Source organism: Rhipicephalus sanguineus, chromosome 3 (assembly GCF_013339695.2).
Source record: "Rhipicephalus sanguineus isolate Rsan-2018 chromosome 3, BIME_Rsan_1.4, whole genome shotgun sequence".
NCBI lineage: Eukaryota > Metazoa > Arthropoda > Arachnida > Ixodida > Ixodidae > Rhipicephalus > Rhipicephalus sanguineus.
The window spans coordinates 109,283,085-109,303,987 of record NC_051178.1 but is presented as its reverse complement, the minus strand read 5'-3'; the positions used below and the strand labels follow the sequence as shown (position 1 = coordinate 109,303,987).

The 20,903-nt window shown below is 48.7% G+C and overlaps 1 protein-coding gene across 1 annotated transcript; it reads left to right on the top strand.

Annotated features, from left to right (window-relative positions):
* The first annotated feature begins 3,817 nt into the window (after positions 1-3,817).
* LOC119386927 (peptidase M20 domain-containing protein 2) lies at positions 3,818-19,176 on the top strand. Its single transcript, XM_037654216.2, has 6 exons — positions 3,818-4,054; positions 6,068-6,234; positions 7,321-7,470; positions 11,870-12,002; positions 14,131-14,373; positions 18,573-19,176. Exons 1-6 carry the CDS (start codon positions 3,826-3,828, stop codon positions 18,851-18,853), a joined length of 1,203 nt encoding a protein of 400 aa, XP_037510144.1. The 5' UTR covers positions 3,818-3,825; the 3' UTR covers positions 18,854-19,176.
* The last annotated feature ends 1,727 nt before the right edge of the window (positions 19,177-20,903 follow it).

The window sequence follows — 20,903 nt, the reverse complement described above, 5'->3', positions numbered from 1 at the left end:
GGAGTATTTAGGATTGGTGCGGCCGCCCTTTCTCGTCGGGCGCGCAGCATGCGTGTGTTTATTGCGGTGTTGCTTTTGTGTTCAGAAAATCTTGTCACTTTAAATTATTTATGGCATAAATGTAAGTCGTCACACTAACCACCCGTTTATACGGCTTGTACTTCACATACAACTGATAATTCGAGTGAACAGCTCGACTTCTTGGAACGGTGACAAGCAGGCTCTCTTTGGTTTGTTGACCTCGTATACCGTATAGCTTTGGCGTTGAAAAATATATTACAAGTTTGTAAAGCCCTTTAGTCTCGTGCACCCTTGAAGTGAAGATACGCTCTACGGCGTTGTATGCACGTGATGATGAAGCTCATTGTAAAGGTGATTCTTCAGCGTAGCCCGAAAAAAACATTACACCATCTCCCGCTAAAGGGGACCATGAAGCGATGCGAAGCCGGAGCACTTGCACGATCGCGTTCCGTTGGCGTTCGCTGGGCATGCTACCGACCTCGCGTCATGGAACGCGAAGAGGAACGCTACGCGCGTCTTGTCTTCCCTCTAGCCTGGCCGTTAATTCTCACAGGGCGTGCGGAGAACGCGGTCGACAGGCGCGCGAGAGAAGGCAGCGTAGGAGAGGAGAGAGAGAGAGGGAGGGGACGCGCATGCGCTGGCCCTCATCACGGCGCTGCGCAGGAGAGAATTTCGGCATGTCGAGCCCGCATTTCAGAGGAGCCAACCGAGGCAAGCGCTGGACTGAACGCGCGGCACTCTGCCATTTGAAGGAGAGGAGACTAGAGGAGGAGAGTAGCGTATGCGCCGTGAGAGCAGAAGCGAGAACGCAGGAGACGCGCAAGCAGGTGCTGGTAGAGAAGTGGAGAGAGTAACGCGCAGCTGTTGGAGAGAGGGAAGGAGGAGAGTTGCGCATGCGCAGTGTGAGTGCGGACTACTACGCCGCGTGACATACCCCCGAGCAAGAGACTTCGCATCTAAAAAATAGGAGAGACCAGCGCGCCCAGACTGCAACTCCATATCGTCGCAAAAGCGCAGACGCATAGCCCACTGAAACTCGGATAGCAGAGGTGGCGACGCGCGAGATGAAGACGCTGCCTAAGCGCGCTGTCTGGCACAAGTGCGCACACTATGGAAGGCTGGAGCGGGAAGACCTATACTATCGAGACACTCAGGGGAGCATAAACATAGCCCGAGACATTTTATATGTACTCGAACACGTAGTATTGCACTATATACGTGCAGTTTAGAACGAAGCGGGAAGGGAAGGAAATAAATATTTAGTACTTGAAGACCTGGCGTGCTGTCTTCACACTGGGTAGGTGGCTGCCAGTCCACCCACTGGTAAAAAATAAAAACAACTTGTATTTTGAGATTTTGAGAACATAGATGGCTTTGGTCTGGTTACAGTGACTAGCACATTACCTAGAGAGCAGAACCATCATAATTTGAGGACTCATCATCATCATTCATCATCAGCCTGTCTACGTCCACTGCAGGGTAAAGGCCTCTCCCAAGTTCCGCCAATCAACGCGGTCCTGTGCTTTCTGCTGCCACGTTATACCTGCAAACTTCTTAATCTCATCTACCCACCTAATTTTCTGTCTCCCCCTCACGCGTTTGCCATCTCTTGGAATCTAGTCAGTTACCCTTAATGACCATCGGTTATCCTGCCGACGTGCTACGTGCCCGGCCCATATCTATTTCTTCTTCTTGATTTCAACTGTGATATCCTTAACCCCCGTTTGTTCCCTAACCCACTCTGCTCTCTTACTGTCTCTTAAGGTTACACCTATCATTTTCCTTTCCATCGCTCGCTGCGTCGTCCTCAATTTAAGTTGAACCCTCTTTGTAAGTTTCCAGGTTTCCGCTCCGCAGGTAAGTACCGGTAAGATGCAGCTGTTATATACCTTCCTCTTGAGGGATAGTGAGTTAATTTGAGGACTATTTTCGCTCAATTCGGCGTTGTAATTCAAGTGCACGGCCGGTCGATCTTCTAGAGCACGCGGGCGTTGCGCTGTTCAGAACACCAAACAAGAAATGAAAGAGCTAGACAAGAATGATACTGCCATCACCGTTCAGAGTTCAGCCGCGAGTTGCCGCTAGTAACATCCGCGAGGCTTCGAATATGTCTCATTTCAGTTAAATTTGGATGGCTTGGCCGGCGCCGTGTTAGTTTGTGGCGCCGGCCAAGCCAGCAATTGGGATTCCCAGCTCCGTAGGCTTTATTTGGGAACATCAGGCAAGACCCCCACAGCAACCTTTATACCACGATGACTGAGGGGCGCGAGAGACCAACTCGCCCAACTTTTTACCGTACTTTATACCACAGCAACCTTTTATGGAATCTGATAACTTTGGGATAATTACCACAGCCGCTTTTTGGAAATCTCAAAGCGGCAATGGGTTCCTCGCAGGAATGACTACAATTGTCCCATTTGACCTGACCGCCTCTCTTCACTGATTAAAATGTTAATTAACTTAGTTTACTTATTACTGCCTTAATTCATGTCTTTCGACATCGTAATACGCCTACCGCTACTAAAACAGCCCCACTATTGTGAAACCGGAGGATGTGCGCATAGCACGGGCACCCAGCGATTCCCGTTCGTAGAGTTCCCACTGCTCTGCTTACCAAACCGTCGATGACGCCAATGTTTGAGGGGAGCATGTAGGATTTCCCCGGCACGAGTTGAATATTGTTTCGCACGTGCGACATGCGCGCAACTTTTTGCAGCGTTTTATCGACTTCCTGCTTGTTACGGCAGTTGAGATACGTGTCGTCTGCAGCGAGTTGCGTCAGATTGTTTCCCCCTTCAGATGTAGTGCCGTAGTGAGCCGGTGAGAGGAGAAATCGTGCCCTCTGAGAGGTGGTGGCGCCTTCTCTCGCGCGGCGCCGCAGTCGGCCTCATGTTTCCGAAACGTTTTTAGCGTTTTTAAGTTAATTATTACGATTACTTCTTGGTTATTTCTGTTAATTATATTATTTTAGACCTTGTTCGTTCATTTACACCCGGAGCCTTGTTATGGCCTGTATTGAGCGCTTTACTATGAGCGTGACCACGCCACATGAGACCCATGGATGGATGACAAGCCGGGCCCCTAAAGTGCCACCCACTTAAAATCACTTACGAAGGCAACGAGCAAATATCGCATTTCCCTTATTCTTGAGGATTTTTGGACACATTTTTTCAAACACCCTGTATAGCATATACCCCCGCACTATCTGGATCTACCGACCCTGAGGCGCTCTCCGCCTTCGCGCTGCCCCCTGACACCCCTCGTGTTTGAGCTTTTCCGCTCAAGTCGGGGCGGAGCCCCTGACTGTGAAGGGGAGCACCTTCTCTTGAAGAATGAAGCTACTAATGCTTGGACATTTGAAAGAATGTTCACAAGTTTTTTTTTTTTTTGACAACGTCTTCCTGAATCTCTTCACCGGGTTTCGTTGACGGGGTATGTTGACAGCGCTAACAGCGTATATCGAATAGAGAGCATCCTTAGCTAAGCTCTAAAAGGAAGTTAAGTGATTACCGGAAGTACGTTAAGAAGCGGAAGTCAGTAAACCATAACCAGAAGTTGTCAACTAGAGGTGCTTAAGTCCAGTACGGGAAACCGGAAGTGTCCTTAGGATTAGAACTGGATGCCCCAAAATTACTTGACAGACAGGAAATGGCCGTACAGGAGTCGAGCATGACCTGGAAGTCACGTGACAGAAGCGGGAAGTGGTGGAAGACGGAAGTTCCCCACGCCAGATTGTCTTCCTGCAATCTCATTTCGACGACCGAGTTGTCTGTTTTTTTGCCTTTCTTGCAGGAGCTATCTACGATGGGCTCTTTCCAGACGATCCGGACTGACGGCCGCGAGGTCGTAGATGAGGCGGTTGCGTCTCGAGCCGAGGCCCTGCACGCCGTGGGTCGCTTCCTGTGGGAGAACCCGGAGATACGCTTCGAGGAGCACAAGGCGCACGACACGTTGTGCACCTTCCTCGAGGGAGAGGGGTTCGACGTACGGCGACACTACTTCCTGGACACGGCCTTCCGCGCGGAGTACGGGGGTAAGTAAGGAACGCTCAATAATAATAATTGCTGGGGTTTAACGTCCCAAAACCACGACGATTATGAGCGACGCTGTAATGGAGGGTTCCGAAAATTTCGACCACCTGGGATTATTTAAAAGGAATCCTCAATCGGCATTACAGCAAAATTGAGACATGCCTAATGCATAAACGTACGAGAAAGTCAGGATCACCAACAAACATCTTTTGAGTTCGCACACTTTTTTTTGAAGAGCTTTGTGATATACATGCTATTCAGGAATTAATAATATTAATGCTCGTTACTAATGTTGAGACTCCTGTAATACAAGTGTATTAAGTGTTATAACGATCGTTACGTTGACCAATTGCACTCAAATATTGATACTGTTTATCTCTGCCCTTCGAAATGTATCTGTCAATTTGGATGATTGACGCCTCACTCGAAGGCACCACACATCGCACGCAAAGAATAAGATACTTCTGTATGTCAGGCTACTTGCCGTTTTACTTGCCTGATTCTGTTTCGTCGTGCCTTGATTCAAATTCCGTCACTTCGTTGTCACGTTTAATTCCGGTCTCACGTAGCAAAGTGGCCACCTTTCCTGCGCGTCAAACGCGACCAGTTTCGACAAAGGGATTAAAATTTGATGACGTATATCTCAAATTACGTGCAACTTCTGTCGTTCCTAAAAAATGGGTATGCCGTAAATTGTCACGGACTACAACTTTTCCATACAGACAACTGCCATCAATCCAATAATTAAAATTTTATTTACGAGTTTTTGTTGATTAATGACTTCGATGTCATATTATATGCAGCAAAGTGTTTCCGCCTCGACGTAGAGTTCGCGTGCGAGACGGACACGGGCTTGCGTACCTGTCAAAGGATTTTTACAAAAAATCTGTATTGTCTAAAAAAACTCTATAATCCGTAATACATGGTCGAACTAAGCACGCCGCTGAATGCTAACGTTTCGAGACGCGGACTCTTCCTCGTCAAGGCAGAAACTGCCTTCCTCAGCTGCTCCCGACGAAGACAAGTCCATTTGTCGAAATGTAGGCCTCGTCGACATTTCTTGTTCGACGATTTCTCCTCACTTCCTAGTCTTCCCATGTAAGTCTGTCTTGTTTTGCTTCCGTAATACAGTACTTCTGCGGACAGGCTTTGCAGGTGAGGCATTTTATTGCGACAGCTTCTATATACACTCCAGGCGCATTTCCGCCGTCGCCGTGAGGTTCCGTATAGATTCCAAGGGCGATAGCATATCCGTACGCGTCGTATGTTCTATGTGCGAATATAATAATAATAATATCTGGGGCTTTATATCTCTAAGCAACGATATGATTATGAGGGACGCTGTAGTGGAGGCCTCCTGAAATTTCGACCATCTAGTGTTCTTTAACATGCAGTGACATCGCACAGTAGCATTTCGCCGCCACCGATATGCGACCATCGTGGCCGGAATCGAACCCGCGACCTTCGGGTCAGCAGCCGAGCATCGTAGCCACTGATGCACCGTGGCGGACCTATGTGCGAGTGAGAGCGGCGTCCGTGGGCAGCCTGCGATCGCGGCTCAAGCGGAGAAGTGCGCCAGCCGTGTTTCTTCGCGCGAAAGGCTCATGTGGATTAGGCGGGGGGTGGGGGTGCGCATCTTTGGCAGGTCCTGCGTACTCCGAACGGCCAGGTGCGTTCGCGAGCGCCCTATCTTGACAGTCATTAGCAAATGGCTCATACCTTTGTACGTGGTGTTTTCTCACCGTTCAGTTTGTGTTGAACGATAGACAGCAGAAATTTCGCTTCGTTCGCTGCAGCGACTGCGTTTTCTTACGCCAGCGTGTTGTTGAGTTACGCCGCGTCGTATGCTAAAGGAGTTAGGTGCCAGCCTTACTTCGCATAACATTCAGATTTGTTGCTATCGCATTCATTGCTTCGCCCTTGCGGCGAAACTGTGACCTTCCTTGTGTAGGCATACTCTGTGGAACTCTGTCACAACGCTGTATTGACTTGCCATTCATGCAACACATATGCAGAGGGTTCCCCCGTGGCGGCGCTTCTGTGCGAGTACGACGCCTTGCCTGGCCTCGGACACGCTTGCGGACACAACCTGATCGCCGAGAGCGCTATCGCCGCTGCGGTCGCAGCGAAGGAGCTTATCTTTCGCCGGAACGAATTGAGCGATGCACCTGTAAAGGGGAAGGTGAGCACCGTTCCATGGTTTCGAAATTGATGTTGCGCTTGGTGTACTACCAACAGCTGCACCTAAATTGTAACTACACGTACAAAAAATTGGCCGTGTTGCGCGGTGTCTTATTAAACCGTGCTGCAAAATTCTACTTTTACAGCAGAGCTGTTATGCTCCAGGTTGGCTGTGTGTCATGCATATAAAATTATCATCATCATGAGCCGACACGCGCTCTCTATTGTCGTTTTCTGCTTGGCTCCTAGCAAACGTGCGCCCATTTCTCCGGCGTGGGATGCAATAACTCTGATGGGCGAGAGAAAGAACGAGAGAAAGGAAGAGAGAGAAAGAACGAGAGAAAGGGAGAGAGAGATAAAGAGAAATTTTAGGCGAGAGCAAACATAGCCATGTATTGTATAGTATAGCAAGGGGTGGGAAAGAGAGAGGCGAGAGGGTAAAATCCAAGCCATGCCAAGCCAAGACCGGCTAGGTGTCCACCAGCTCTGCTGTGACTCGGCTTTGCGCGACTTAGTGCAATCTGCGCTAATTTTTTTATTGGTCTGTGTCTTCTTTGCGTGGAACCTTCCAATGCCATGATGGGCCGAATGTACGAAGTATATGTATTTCGTGCACGCTGATTTTGGCAACTTGGAATTATGATTTAGGCGTCAGAAACGTAACGCATAGCCTATAGAAAGTATTGAAGGACTCTACCCGTAGTAAGCGCTCTTGACGTATGCCGAGGTGACTCTACTTTCGTCGTTAGTTCGGCAAACAAGTGAGTTAATTACTACGCTAAATAAGTAGGCTTTCTGCAAATGCAATTTCTACAAACAGAACTAAACGGGAACAACTTATCCTAATCATCTCATGATGCATTCAAAATGTAATTACGTGATCTGTGTTTGGCGAGCGGATTTTCACGAGCGTCAGTTTTTGGGCGGTGGCGACCTTGTAACATCAGTACCTTCTAAACGTTCGGTATTCCGCACTTTTACGCTTTTATGTGGCTTCAGCTTTCTCTCTCTCTCTCTCTGTTATTTCTTCGTTTCTTTTCTTGTAATTGATCCATCCACCCGCCATTGGTCACCTTCTGCCTCTCAGATAGTAGTGCTGGGAACGCCTGCCGAAGAAGGTGGCATGGGCAAGGAGCTGCTGCTGCGCGCAGGCGCAATGGACGACGTCGACGCTGCGCTCATGGCGCACCCCGAGAATAGGTCCGTCCTGCGATTGCGTCTGTCGTCCAGAAGTGGAGTAAGTACCGCATTGGTGCACCGCACTGTTCACAAAGCGGCTTATAATTAGCTGTTTAATTGATTAATCAATTAATTTCTCGGGTTTTACGTGCCACAACCGCTATATATGATTATGAGGGACTCCTTGGTGGGGGCTGTAGATTAATTTTGACCATCTGGGTTTTTTTACGTGCACCAACGTATAAGTACACTGATGTTCTTGCACTGCGCCCTGGTCGAAATGCGGCTGCCGTGGACGGGAATCGAACCCGTGTCGTCAAGCTTAGCTGCGCGACAGCTTACCTGCTAAGTCAACGGAGGATACCAAGCAGGTTAGGTTAAAAAGACGAGAGAGAAATAGCATAAAAAAGGTTGCGCTATGTTGAACCGCCAGCTGTTCTTGGCTGACTTGATGCGCGAGCGCCAGCTGTATTTCCTTCCTCTGCGCTATTCATAGGAATGGCGCGGGAAGGTGCAGCGATGCACTGCATCGTGACACCATGGTCCTTCAATACTCTAGTAAATACAACCTTCTCCTCACTCCCTCTTTTCCTTCAGAGCAGAGTTCTCCCAGCTGGCGTAGCTGCTGTCAAGTTAGAAGGGAGTGGGAGGTGTTTGAATTGCCTCATTGTGGTTGTTGCCACTTCACAAGGATGGAGACTAACCTTTTGGTAAATAGCTTGACTTTATGTACACATATATACATAAGGTTACATAGACAATTATTCATATTAGAACTGTCGCGACGTAACTCGGCAGAGCCGAAAGCGCGTAGCACCTCTCCAGCGACAAGAACCCCCGTGGGGAGCCGGGAACAAGACAGCCACCGACCCGCAATAAGTGTGCCTTTTGCGGAAGCAGACTGCAAGTTCGCAAAGTCGTCTTCGCTTCTGCGGTTTGTAAACGCCTTTGGTTTCGACATCTACCATCCGCTGTGTCCAGCTGTTAACGTAAATTACTTGTACTACACGATGAGATTGCTGATGGTCACCAGGGGTAAAAGTGTGAAAGCACACTTTTGCCCTTGACAATGGACGACGGCAATGCTCGTCATCAATGTAACGAGGACTGTCACTCCTGCAAATTCTTACCACGCTAACCTGAGATCGTGTTGGTTGCTCTTCGTTACACGGAGACAGCGCCACACTAACGCAGTTTCGCGACAATGGCGAAGCAGGTGAATGCGACAATAACAAATTGGGATGTTATACGAAATAAGGCTAGCAGATAACTTCTTTAGGATCCGATCTCGCATAACTCTGTAAAAGGCTGGCGTAAGTGAATACGGCCGCTGCAGGGAGCGAAGCGGTTTTCGTGCTGCCTGTCGCCTCACCGCGGAGTAAGCGCTGAGAGCACAGCACGTACAAGGGTAGGAGCCGCTTACTAATGTCTTTTAAGATAGCGCGCGCGACCACGCCCTTTTGATAAAAGCTGATAGAGTTGATAGTCAGCGCTCGTGTCGTCGCATGCGTTCCTTCCTCGTCCGGTGCGTGACGTTCCCACCGTTCTTACCATCATGATTCACCATCTTGCCCAGCAAGCTTCACTACTGCCCGAGCGACGCTGCCCCCAACCGGCACCTTTCATGCTCCTTCGCCCGACGGAGCCAGCCGGCGCGCGTCATCTTTGCTTGTGCCGCGACCTTCTGCAACCTTCGCAGGCGTTCACTCGCGCATAGAGCATGCGACGCACGAGACGATGCTATCAATTTGAACTTTATACGAAACATGACGATGACGGCGAAATTCCGCCTCAAGTGTCCATATAATTAATTGCTGTCACGAGCAAAAAAATCAGTTTCGCCGCAAGGACGAAGCAATGAATGCGATAGCAACAAATCGTTAATATTATACGATTATACGAAGTAAAGCTAGCAGCTCTTTCAACATCCGACCTGGTTTAACTCAACAAAACGCTGCTGTAAGGAAGCGCGGCCACTGCAGCCAGCGAAACGACCTACACGCACAAAGGTATGAGCCGGCTGTTGATCCCCGTCACGATAGTGTGCGCGCGACCAAACAATGCAGTTCTTACCGGATAAACACAGCCTCCTGCTCCGGGCCCCTCCTTGGGTCTTTCGCGAGACGGAAGAGACCCGGCGCGTTTCCTCTCCGCGTGAGCCGTCACCGTCGGCAGCTCTCGCACGCTTTCACTCGCACATAGAACGTACGACGCGCGGAGCGATCTTATCGCTTTTGGACATTATACGAAAGCTCACGGCGACGGCGAAAATTCGCCTGGTGTGTCCATATAAGGGCTAGCGCAAAAAACTTCCAAAGGAAAAATAGTGTATTGCACTTTAATAATCCACAAAGGTACACACAGTGACCGTGGATACTAATGGAATGTCATGTGTTAGGGTATCCTCCAATAGTTCAAATTTGACTGCGTGGCATGCGCCGCACGCCATTTTTTGCGATTTTACGTGAATAATTTAAATACAAATCGTCGTTCAATTAGGAAAAGTGCTCGTTTCACACACTACATGTCTCAGTCTTTCAGTCGGTGGGTTATCTCGCGTGATGTTCTGCACGGTTGTCCCACAAAACCGCAACTTATGCTGTTTATGGGACAACCTTAATGCGTCCGACAAAAGCGCAACTGCTCCTATAAAGACAAGTTTCCCTTGCATGTTATGATCGAATCCTGTAGAAAAGGGATCAGCCATCCTCTTTAAAGGAATGTCTTGCAAAGAGGCTGCTCCGAAGAACTTGCAAGCGGCGTTACGATACCTGATAGCTAAACGAGGGCAAAAAAGAGAGAAAGAATTGACCCGTGAAACTCAGCCAGTCAACCTCAAGGTTGGTCATATAGTAACAGATCCTTTATCTTTATATTCAGCACTCTACTGCTAATAGGGGTTCTCAGATATCGCGTACTTTTCACTCCCTTGTTCCTTCTTACTTGACTCTAATTAGATTAATATGGGTGCCTGGCCACAAAGGAATATAGCCGCATTCGACTTAAAAACTCCGGAATGAATGAATGAAAATGAAGGTGTAGCCCTCAGTCCAGGACCCCTGTGGCCTTTGCCATCTTGCGAGCTCTGTCGATCAGCTTGACAGTTGCCCCGCCCAAACGACCGAAGCGCGCCAGCCGATCGCCTCCGCGACGAAAGGAATGTTCTCGCTCATGTACTCGGCAATGTTCTCCGATGGCGGCATCACCGGCCGTCCCCCTCATGACGTCAGTCCGGAGTGCGCGCCCATTGGTGCAGGCTTGTGGGCATCTGCCTTTCAGGAGGAAATTCCGCGGACTTCTAAAGTTGTATCCGACTATAGAAATAGGAATAAAATGGCTCACAGCTTGGCGAAACCCGCTATAAGCGGTCGGGTCTTTTCGATCCGTCCGGTGTCAGCATTGATAAGTGAGGATAGATTCAAAAGGCGAGCATAATTCATGACTCCGGCAACATAATAATTACTCAGCTATACGAGTACCGACACCTCTTTCTCCCTTGGCGTAGAGATTTTTTCTTCAAGAAAGCTCTCTTCACAAAATTACGAAAGTACTCTTCACAAAATACGCTGTCGAGCTCCAAAATGAAGCATTTATACGCATAGACTTGGTCTGGCTACTTCCCCTCTGTGTTCCTTTTTAGCAAGGGCGAATATTTAAGAACGCTATTTTTTATGATGCAATCGCTTCTACTTACTCAGGAAAAACCTTCTCAAAGCAGGATTTAAGTGAACTGAATTGGACTTCGCTGTTTCATATACAGCGTCTGTCGTCAGACACTGTATATGACATTGTCGTCAGACACTGTAAACTAATGAGACTGGGTCTAGTGAAGAGAACTTATAGATACTGTCGGTACATATTATTCAGACTGTTCACAATAGTTTCCCCGAGCGTCGATACGCCACTTCCAACGCGATTCCCACGCTGCAAAGGCTCCCTGGAAGTCAGCTGCCGCGCCCTCTATCAGAGAGTCTGCGACAGCCATTTGTATAATGGGAACGCCGCCGAACGCGGTGACCTTTCAGGATTCTCTTGAGTTTTGGGAACGGTAAGTCTTCCTGGGCTCTCAGTCAGGGCTGTATCAAGGCCGCATAAGCCCAGATGTGAGCCCGGAAGACTTTTCTTATTGACAAAGCTCAAGAGAAGCTGTGTTCCGTCCTTGGGGGCCTCCTCATGAGGACATTGTCATGAGTACGTCTGCTCCACTGTTAGAAAATTTTTAATTAGGTTAGGCTGATTTTGATGCGAACTTCGTAGACTGTTCTTATTAATTTAAACCGATTACTTAAAAATTTGTATAGTCATACATGTGACCATTTTTTTAGAACTTGTCCGTTTCTTGGCCAATCTCCCGGGGTGTGTGGTATACATTGACGTAGCACATTATCGTCGTCATAATAATCATCATCATATGAGAGAACGCTGGTGTATATAACGCAGTAACCGTGCTTGTGCAGGTCGCCATGGTCTTCGACAGCGTCGACGTTCCAGAAAGCGAAGAACAACCCAGCGCGATGGACGCCGCTGTGCTAGCTTATAACAACATGACACTCCTGAGGGCGCGTATGGATCCAGACAGCCGAATGCATGGTGAGTGTACAGACTGGGCGGAAGGAATGAAACACTCGCATAGCTTGTAGGAGCCCCCGCTCCCCCCATTTCGTTAGCACACACAGGCTTCGTTGGCACCACGCAATGTTTCATCGGGGCTGTTGTGCCGACACTAGGCATTGACATCAGCAGCCTCCGTAACTTATACATCTATCCACGAATAGACGAATTATTATCAGAAAGCTTTCTTTGGTTATAGTCTGTTACAAATGACCATATGGGCACATAAACGGAATAATTTTTCTGCAGCGAATCTGTATTAGTGTACCTTGTGTCGTCTACCATTGCAATGCATAGCTATACTCGGCTTTCCTCCTCTATTCGCTTTCCCCCGCTTCGTCAGTTTTTCGCTGTCGGCAAACGGCGCTACTCCGAGCTTAAACAGATCCGCGGTTACTAGTACACAGTTTGCAATCTTAATGACTACTTATACAAATTATGAATCAGTACAAACCGCTTTAAATGGCTAAAGGCACATTTCTAGTGGTGAAGAGCCAGCGCATCCAGCAGCGTCCTTAAGACCTACATATATCGGACGTTGCCCATGGCATCTGGAAGATTGTTCCGTAATACAATGACATGTGGTAACGTAGATATTATTGTACAGGGTATTACGTCCCCAAACCACGATATGATTACGAGGTACGCCGTAGTAGCGGGCTCCGGAAACTCCGGCCACCTGGAGTTCTTCAACGAGCCCTAAGTGCACGAGCCTCTATAGCATTTCTCCTTCATCGAAATACGGCGGCCACGACCGCGACCGCGACCGCGATTCGATCCCACGATCTTCGGGTCAGCAGTTGAGCGCCATAACCACTAGACGAAAAATTAATTAGCGCAATACAAGCACTGCACACAAGGAAGGTACACAAGGGACAAGCGCTACTTGCAACTGTTTATTCCACAACGTCGTCATGAAACATAGATGTACCTTTGGCACATATATGTGCTGCACATCGTTACCACTGTATAGCCGGACGATTGCCGCAAGGTGCGCAGGGTTCACCCCCTCCCCCCTCTCTTACTAGGTCGAGTCCGAAGAACACAATCTTCGCGATGGATGCAAAATTACGTGCTTCTCACAGTCACCTGCCCTTGGGCCCTGGCTTTCCGAGGATAACGGTGGGAAGTGAACAGCCCTTGGAATGAAACATCAGGGGTCCTCTCGTCAAGAAACTGCATGGCCATAACACTGCACGTTAAACAATGACGGGACAGGTCAGACTCAGTAAAGGCGTCCCGCCGTCGATTATTAAGGGGGGTGGCCGCCCCCCTTCTGCCCCCCTTGTGCGCACGCCAATGCCGGTGTGAACAAAAGTCGCCGTGAGAAGCTCCTTGGCCTTCCGTCGGGAAATTCTGTCAGTGAGCATCGGTTGCTGTGAGTAGCCCTCGCTCACCAGCCGCGGAATCCTGCAATCGCCGGTCTGAATGCCATCTAAAAAAGTCAATTTCGCCTCAAGGGCGAAGAAATGAATGCGATGGCAACAAACCTGAATGTTATACGAAGTGAGGCTAGCAGCTAACTCTCTTGGATCCGATCTTGTGTACGTCAACAAAACACTGGTTTAAGGGAATACGGCCACTCCAGGGAGCAAAGCGGTTTTCGTGCTGTTTGTCGTCTCAACGTGAAGTAAGCGGTGACAGCACAGCAGGTACAAGGGTATATGGGCCGTCTACTGACGTCCGTCTAGAAAGCGCGCGCGACCACGCCCTTATCATCAAAGTTCGCAGTTGCCGCTCAAGCGACGCAGCCTCGGCCGCCTCGCACCCCTCACGGGTGCCTTTTCATGCTCCTTCGCCCGATGATAGACGGGCGGGCCGTTTCCTCTCTGCTTGAAAAACCATCAACGGCAGGCCTCGCTCGCGGAGCGATGTTATTGCATGCGCCCTACATGCGACGGAGATGGCGGGATCGTTTCACCTCTGCTTCAGCCGCGTTCGTCCCCAGCGCTCGCACACTCTTTAATCGCGCATAGAACACACCGTGCGGGGGGTGGTGTTATCGATTTGGACTTTATACGGAACGTGACAGCGACGGCGACGGCAATAAGCTACCGAGAGTGGCCATATAACTGTTATCGCAATAAAACTTGTTTGCTGGTTGCAGGGATGTTGAGCACAGAAACGACGGCCGGCTTCAATGTTCGCCGCAGCCGGCTCGACATGAACGTGCGGTCGCCCAGCACAGAGCGTGTCCTGCAGATGCGACGCGACGTCGAGGCCTGCGCCGAGGCCGCAGCCAAGGCTACGGGCTGTCGCGTTACCATCACTGACCTGGGACGGCTCTGCAAGCACATGAACTACAACGAAACCATGGTTAGGATTTTCCAGAAGCACGCCGACAAGTACGGTGAGTTCAGTTTTGTTTATTAAGTGCCCGACAGCGGCGTAGCTATTTCGCGCAGATACGACGCAAGTTGACGGCTCTTCCGCCGCCGCTCTCCGACGAGACCTTGCACTGCAGTAGCCTAAAACCCCTGTCGCCCGCCTCCAGGGCCGTTCGTCGTTTGCTTGCTCAGCGAAGCGTTGCGAGAGGGGGAGGAGGAGGCGAGATGGACAGAATCTTCACAAACTCGTCGAGATAGCAATTCGCCTTTTAACCCCCATTACAGGGGCGTAGCCAGAAATTTTTTTCGGGGGGGGGGGGGGGTTCAACCATACTTTATGTATGTTCGTGCGCGCGTTTGTATGTGCGCGTGTATATATACGCCAGCAAAACTGAAAATTTTCGCCCCCCCCCCCCTGGCTACGCCCCTGCCCCATTATCTTTCTTGCTTAGCTGGCCGTTCTGCATTCAGCTTCGTCCGCATGACCAGGAGGAGGAGGAGAAATAAACTTTATTGATAATAAATAAAAGTGGCAATGGTGGACGGAGGGCTGGACGGAGGGAGGGGGAGGGGGTGGATTTGGGGACATGTGCACGTAGCGCCACCTCTCGTCGGTAACTGAATGCGAAATAGGCGAAGAAAACCATACCTGACTAAAAAAGCTAGTTACCAAAAGGGCTCCCAGTTTTATACAGCAGAGACTAATTTGAACATTCTGGTAAAATTACAGTGTCGCACTACAAACCTCGTGGCTTCCCAGAGTGTTTGATATTTATCAATAGGGCCCCATGTGTTTCTGATGGGCGGTGTTCACTTGTCCTGGGAAACCACACGCTTTGTAGTGCGATACCGCAATTTAACGAAATGTTCCAGTGGGTCTCTGCTTCATATAATCGGGAGTCGCTTTTGGCAACTAGCTTTGTGTTGAGATATGACTCCTGTTTTCGCGCCATTCAGTCGTGGCAGCCGTTGCTGCCGCCAAGAGATGGCGCCACGTGCAGATGTCCCCAAATCCTGAGAATGCGGGCTTTCATTCCTTTGTGTTATTATTAACACTATAGCGTTACAGAGCTCGTTTCACAGAAATTGTGATGTCGGCGGCGACGTCGTTGGTTGTGAGCTAAATATCAGCGTTGTCCGTGAGCGAAAAATCGAGATAGATGCAAATAAATAAAATAATAAAAATCTCAGGTTTGTGTCAGAATCAAACCAAGGCCTTCTGTGCGGCGAGCAGGTGCTCTACCCCACAGCGACGCCAGTACTCGAAAGTGTTTCGAAAAGAAAAAAGAAAGACCCTATGAGAATGTTGCGTAGATCGCAGAGCCACCTTAACGCTCGTAATATTGTGTGGCAGCAGCGCACAATCGCGCAAGGTGTCAAAACGCGTGAGTTGGGCCAAAACGGTTGGTTTAAAGACCCACCAATCACAAAGCGCACATACATAATTAATAACCGTCATCAGCGACGCATCAACAAAGTGTGCAGCTGCGCAATTGCGCGTGTTGGCTGACGGAGGTGTAGTGGGTACTTCGCCCATTCGCAAAAGGAAGAATTATGCAGCAACCGTAGTTGCAGTAGACACTCCAGGATAGTTTCAATCGGCTAATCTTACGCGCACAGGCGTTCCTTTCTTTGCGGCACGGTTGAGGTGTCCACCGGGAAGAGAAGCGAGGATAGCGAGTGTGAAGGCGATGCGCACGGGACCTGATAACACTGTCGCGTTCTGCTCCTGAAGGCGAAGCTCAAGCGTCCTCCAAGTTTTTTTTATTTTCTTCCTAAAGTTTGTTGTCCGGTTCATCAAGCGTCCTAAACAAATAGCACTGTACATTGCATTACTGGATCTTGACATTTATGGTGCGTATACTTGCTGTTAATTTGTGAGCATAGTTATGCGTGAGCTGCATGTTGCTAGCTAAAAATTATTCCATAAAGCGTTATTAAATACGAAGCATTTCTTAGCGAACCTTTGGCATTTTGAGCGTATCCATCCATCCATCCATGCGTCCGTCCGTCCGTATCTATCTATCTATCTATCTATCTATCTATCTATCTATCTATCTATCTATCTATCTATCTATCTATCTATCTATCTATCTATCTATCTATCTATCTATCTATCTATCTATCTATCTATCTATCTATCTATCTATCTATCTATCTATCTATCTATCTATCTATCTATCTATCTATCTATCTATCTATCTATCTATCTATCTATCTATCTATCTATCTATCTATCTATCTATCTATCTATCTATCTATCTATCTATCTATCTATCTATCTATCTATCTATCTATCTATCTATCTATCTATCTATCTATCTATCTATCTAGCTAGCTAGCTAGCTAGCTAGCTAGCTAGCTAGCTAGCTAGCTAGACGCCTACGTCTGGGTGCTCTCATGATCGCCTCCTTCACTTGGTGTAGACCAAAAATTGGCTTGGGCCACGGTGGTCTAGTGGTTATGGCGCTCGACTGCTGACCCAAAGATCGCGGGATCAAATCCCGGTTGCGGCGGCTGCATTTTCGATGGAGGCGAAAATGTTTGAGGCCCGTGTACTTAGATTTAGGTGCACGTTAAAGAACCCGATGTGGTCGAAATTTCCGGAGCCCTCCACTGCGGCGTCTCTCATAATCATATCGTGGGTTTGGGACGTTAAACCCCAGATACTACTACTAAAATTGACATGGGAGGGTAAAAGGATTTGACAAATACGACTGTAGGGTCATGACATGAATAACCTGAAAATCCTGCCGCGTACGTCGTCAAACCATTTCCTCCAGACATGTGTGGCATATACCCGTATACCACGGGCCACGGTATACAGGTATGCGCCACAGGTGATTGACAGTTTATATCTATCCCGGAACGGCGAGGACAGACATGGGTAACTTAAATGCGATAGCATTAAATAAAACCGCCATCGGCAGCGTTGACCCGACGAATGCAAAGAATGAAAATGAGGATCCCAGCATGACTCGTCACTGTCACGCAATTCTGCGTGACAGTGACGTATTCAACGTCGAACTTGTTTGGGGTAGCGCTAAGGAACACACGGACAAAGACACGTAGTAGACGCCACGGGCGCTATGTGTCTTTGTCCACGTGTTCCTTAGTACTGCCCCAAACAAGTTCGACGATGACCCAGCTCGCCCAAACCAAAGTCTTGCTAAGTATTCAACCACAGAGCCACGTCAGGTTTATAAGCTGGGTTGGAACAACAGCCTATGCAGGCGTAATGGCGGTGCAACGTCAATTGTGGTTGTGGTGCTGGCTATTTAATTTTACAAGAAAGCAATAAACACTACATATGTATTCCTGCGATACAGGCGTCATGTAAGGTTAACGTCTGCACACGCGTACGTGCACGAACTCGACAAAAACGCTCTGTTCACAGAAACTGGCGTGTTAGCACTTTTTTGAAACCTGGAGTGATAAGCCCACTGCGTCGTCCACAGCACGTGGCTTCAATGCAGGTGCGGAGGCGTGGGCACATAATATAACACGGCGATTCGCAACTTAAACGTAGGCCGCATGCCACTTCGCAGGGCCCCAGACACCGAACACACGCAGACAAGCACCAGAATCGGCGAGGTCTGCGTTGTGCACATAAATCACAATAACAATGACAATGCGCTCGCCGCCATCTACGTAAGAACTGTCAAGAACCCCTTCCGTCCACGCACACGGGTTCAAGAAACGTGTGTGCGTTGAACATTATAACGGACAAGTATAAGCACTACATATCGGCGTACCGCGTCTGGTGTTGGTAATACCTATGTTGCTGTTGGCATCGTTACGCTACTGTAAACAACTGGTTATACAGCACATGTGCGGCTCTTCAACATATCTGTGTGTGTATACCAGTTGCGCCTATTCTTGTTGCGCCTATTCTTGTTGCACCTATACCAGTTGCGCCTATTCTAGTTGTTGGTATCACTCTGATGGTAATGTCGTAGCGTATAGCTAACATTAGGAACAAAAGGCAACGCTTATCACACACACACACACACACACACACACACACACACACACACACACACACACACACACACACACACACACACACACACACACACACACACACACACACACACACACACACACACACACACACACACACACACACACACACGCGCGCGCGCAAAGTTAAGGTTTATATGCATCTATCAGTCTCAGCTTCCCCTTTAAACGTTTCTCTCTGTATTTGTCCTTCTCGCAGGAATGCAATTCGCCGACGGTCCCATGACGACGGGTTCCACTTCCGATGCTAGCAATGTGTCTCACCGGCTGCCCACGATCCACCCCGTGTACCGCATCGAGTCGACCGACTTCAACCACACGACAGAGTTCTGCCGCGTGGCCGGAACGAAGAAGGCTCAGGAAACGGCGCTGCTTATTGGAAAGATGCTAGCGCTCACAGCCTTTGACCTGCTGTGTGACCCGCATCTCCTAGAATGTGTTAAGAAGGAGTTCGATGCCTTCGCCGCGCAAGCTGTATGAACCGATTTCTGTGCACACTACTTCACTGCGTCCCTTCATTCACAGTCTGTATATACGGAGCGAGACTTGCGGGTACTTATAAACAAGAAAATGCACATGCGCTTTGGGCATTGAAGTCATGTGGAAAGGCCGAGAGCTCATGCATTTCAGTAACGAACAAGGATGAGAGTGTGCAATATTTTGTTGTTTTTTGTTGGAAGAATGTGTTTCCATGCACTAAGGCTCGGCTTTTCCTTACGTCTCTCACGTGTTTCATGTATTTTGCATACCACGCGTTTTATGTTTTATGTACCATCTATTCCATGTGTTCTTTATGTGCTTTAGGGAGCCTACATGAACGACGGTCGTTCATGTAGGCTCCCTAATGTGCTTGAGAATGCAGAGCCCTCCCATGGAGTCCGTTTTCCCAATCACCGTGGCTTTCAAAACATAATCGCCACTCAAGTTGACAGAGCGTCTGTACACAATTTCCGTGACGGAAATGACGTCAGCCAATCCTTGGTAGACAATGGAATAAAACTTTCCCGTTAAAAAGTGCCGTAAGCTGACACAACGTGAGCTGGAGGAGATGCCTGTACGGAGCTTAGAAAGTACTGTAGTTTACACGCCTTTGTCGAAAAACTAAGATTTGCTTTGTAATCCGAAAGTTTCATCTCGAAGAATGTGCAGTTTAAGACGACTAAGACGACTCGAAGGCGAAAGCCATATCCCTCTTTTTTATCTCAATCGATGTATTGATCCTCCCACGCCCCCCTCCGAAAGTTTTCTGCACCTAACGGTGTTTGTCACTGCCTGCAAGATCGGAGGATTGCAAGCTTTCTGCTAAAGTGGTTGCTTGGGCGTGTTGGTACGACGCAGCGGAAAGAAAGCGCGAAAGACGCAGCACCAGAAAAAGGAAGCCACTAACAACAGCGCTGACACAAACAAAGCTTTCTACACCTCACCTTGTTTCTTGTTTTGCGCTGTCTCTACGGTCGGCCCACGTTTGACCAAGCTATGATGTCATGTGATGAAGTCGTCATGCGACGTCACTTTATGTGACGTCATAATGACGTCACAATGTTTTGCTATCTGTGATGGCATGATGAAGTAACATGTGACGTCATCACGAGATGGTGATTTTTTGCGTCACAAGTGTTGACGACGCCGACGCTAAATGTTCGAGTGTGATGAGGTATCTAAGGCTTTCGCCTCAATAACCTTCGGGTTCGATGGAACTGGCAATGAGGCTCCGACGTGCGGGCATTGTGTGAGTGTAGGCAAAGCCCAAAACGTATTTTAACGACAACTCACGGACAATAATGCCAAAAAGGTATAGGGAACGTTATTCGTAGTAATGAGGATACAAATGTGGGTGTATTTGCCTTTGTATTTTGCCGCTTCAAGCGAAGCTTAGTATAACTCGCAGATTTCGGTGGCGGCGTCGTACGCGAAAAACACGGCGCCGGCGAGCGTACAGAAATGAAGGCCTCGAAGGTGCGCCGGTCACAGGCGTATTTGCATGCGCCGTCTTCAAACAACTGGTGCTCTCTCGATCGTGGGCTTGTCGGCGATCAGCCAGCCCTTCTGATATGACAATCTGGTATTTTATCGTGGTGACATGTCATTTCACGTTGACACACATTTCACTGTTGCCTTGTCATGACCACGTGGCTGTCGTTATTGCCTGTAGCAACTGAAGTCTCGCGCTGCTAAGCACGTGGATGAAGGCCCGATTGCCGGCATGGAGGAAGGAAACGGGAGGAAGCATCGCGCAGTGCGATAGAAGGAAATAAATAAATAAATAAATAAATAAATAAATAAATAAATAAATAAATAAATCCACTTGCCCCATTTTTTCGATAGCGCAAAGGCTGCTCAATTTTTTCATTCACGTAGCCCTGTTCGACAGCGGCCAGTGGCGTAGCCAGGGGGGGGGGGGCACACTGGGTCCGTGCCAACCCCCCCCCCCCTTGAAAAAAATAAAAAATTTCTGCCTTCGCCCCTGACAGCGGCAGCTGTTGCGAGCTCTTGCTCACGTACAGTGTGTTCGGTTGTAGTTTGTACTGCA

Coding starts and splice junctions, on each gene's coding strand:
- LOC119386927 (XM_037654216.2), top strand. CDS start 3,826: ATGGGCTCTTTCCAGACGATCCGGACTGACGGCCGCGAGGTCGTAGAT. Junction 4,055..6,067: donor CTTCCGCGCGGAGTACGGGG/GTAAGTAAGGAA, acceptor ACACATATGCAG/AGGGTTCCCCCGTGGCGGCG. Junction 7,471..11,869: donor GTCTGTCGTCCAGAAGTGGA/GTAAGTACCGCA, acceptor GTGCTTGTGCAG/GTCGCCATGGTCTTCGACAG.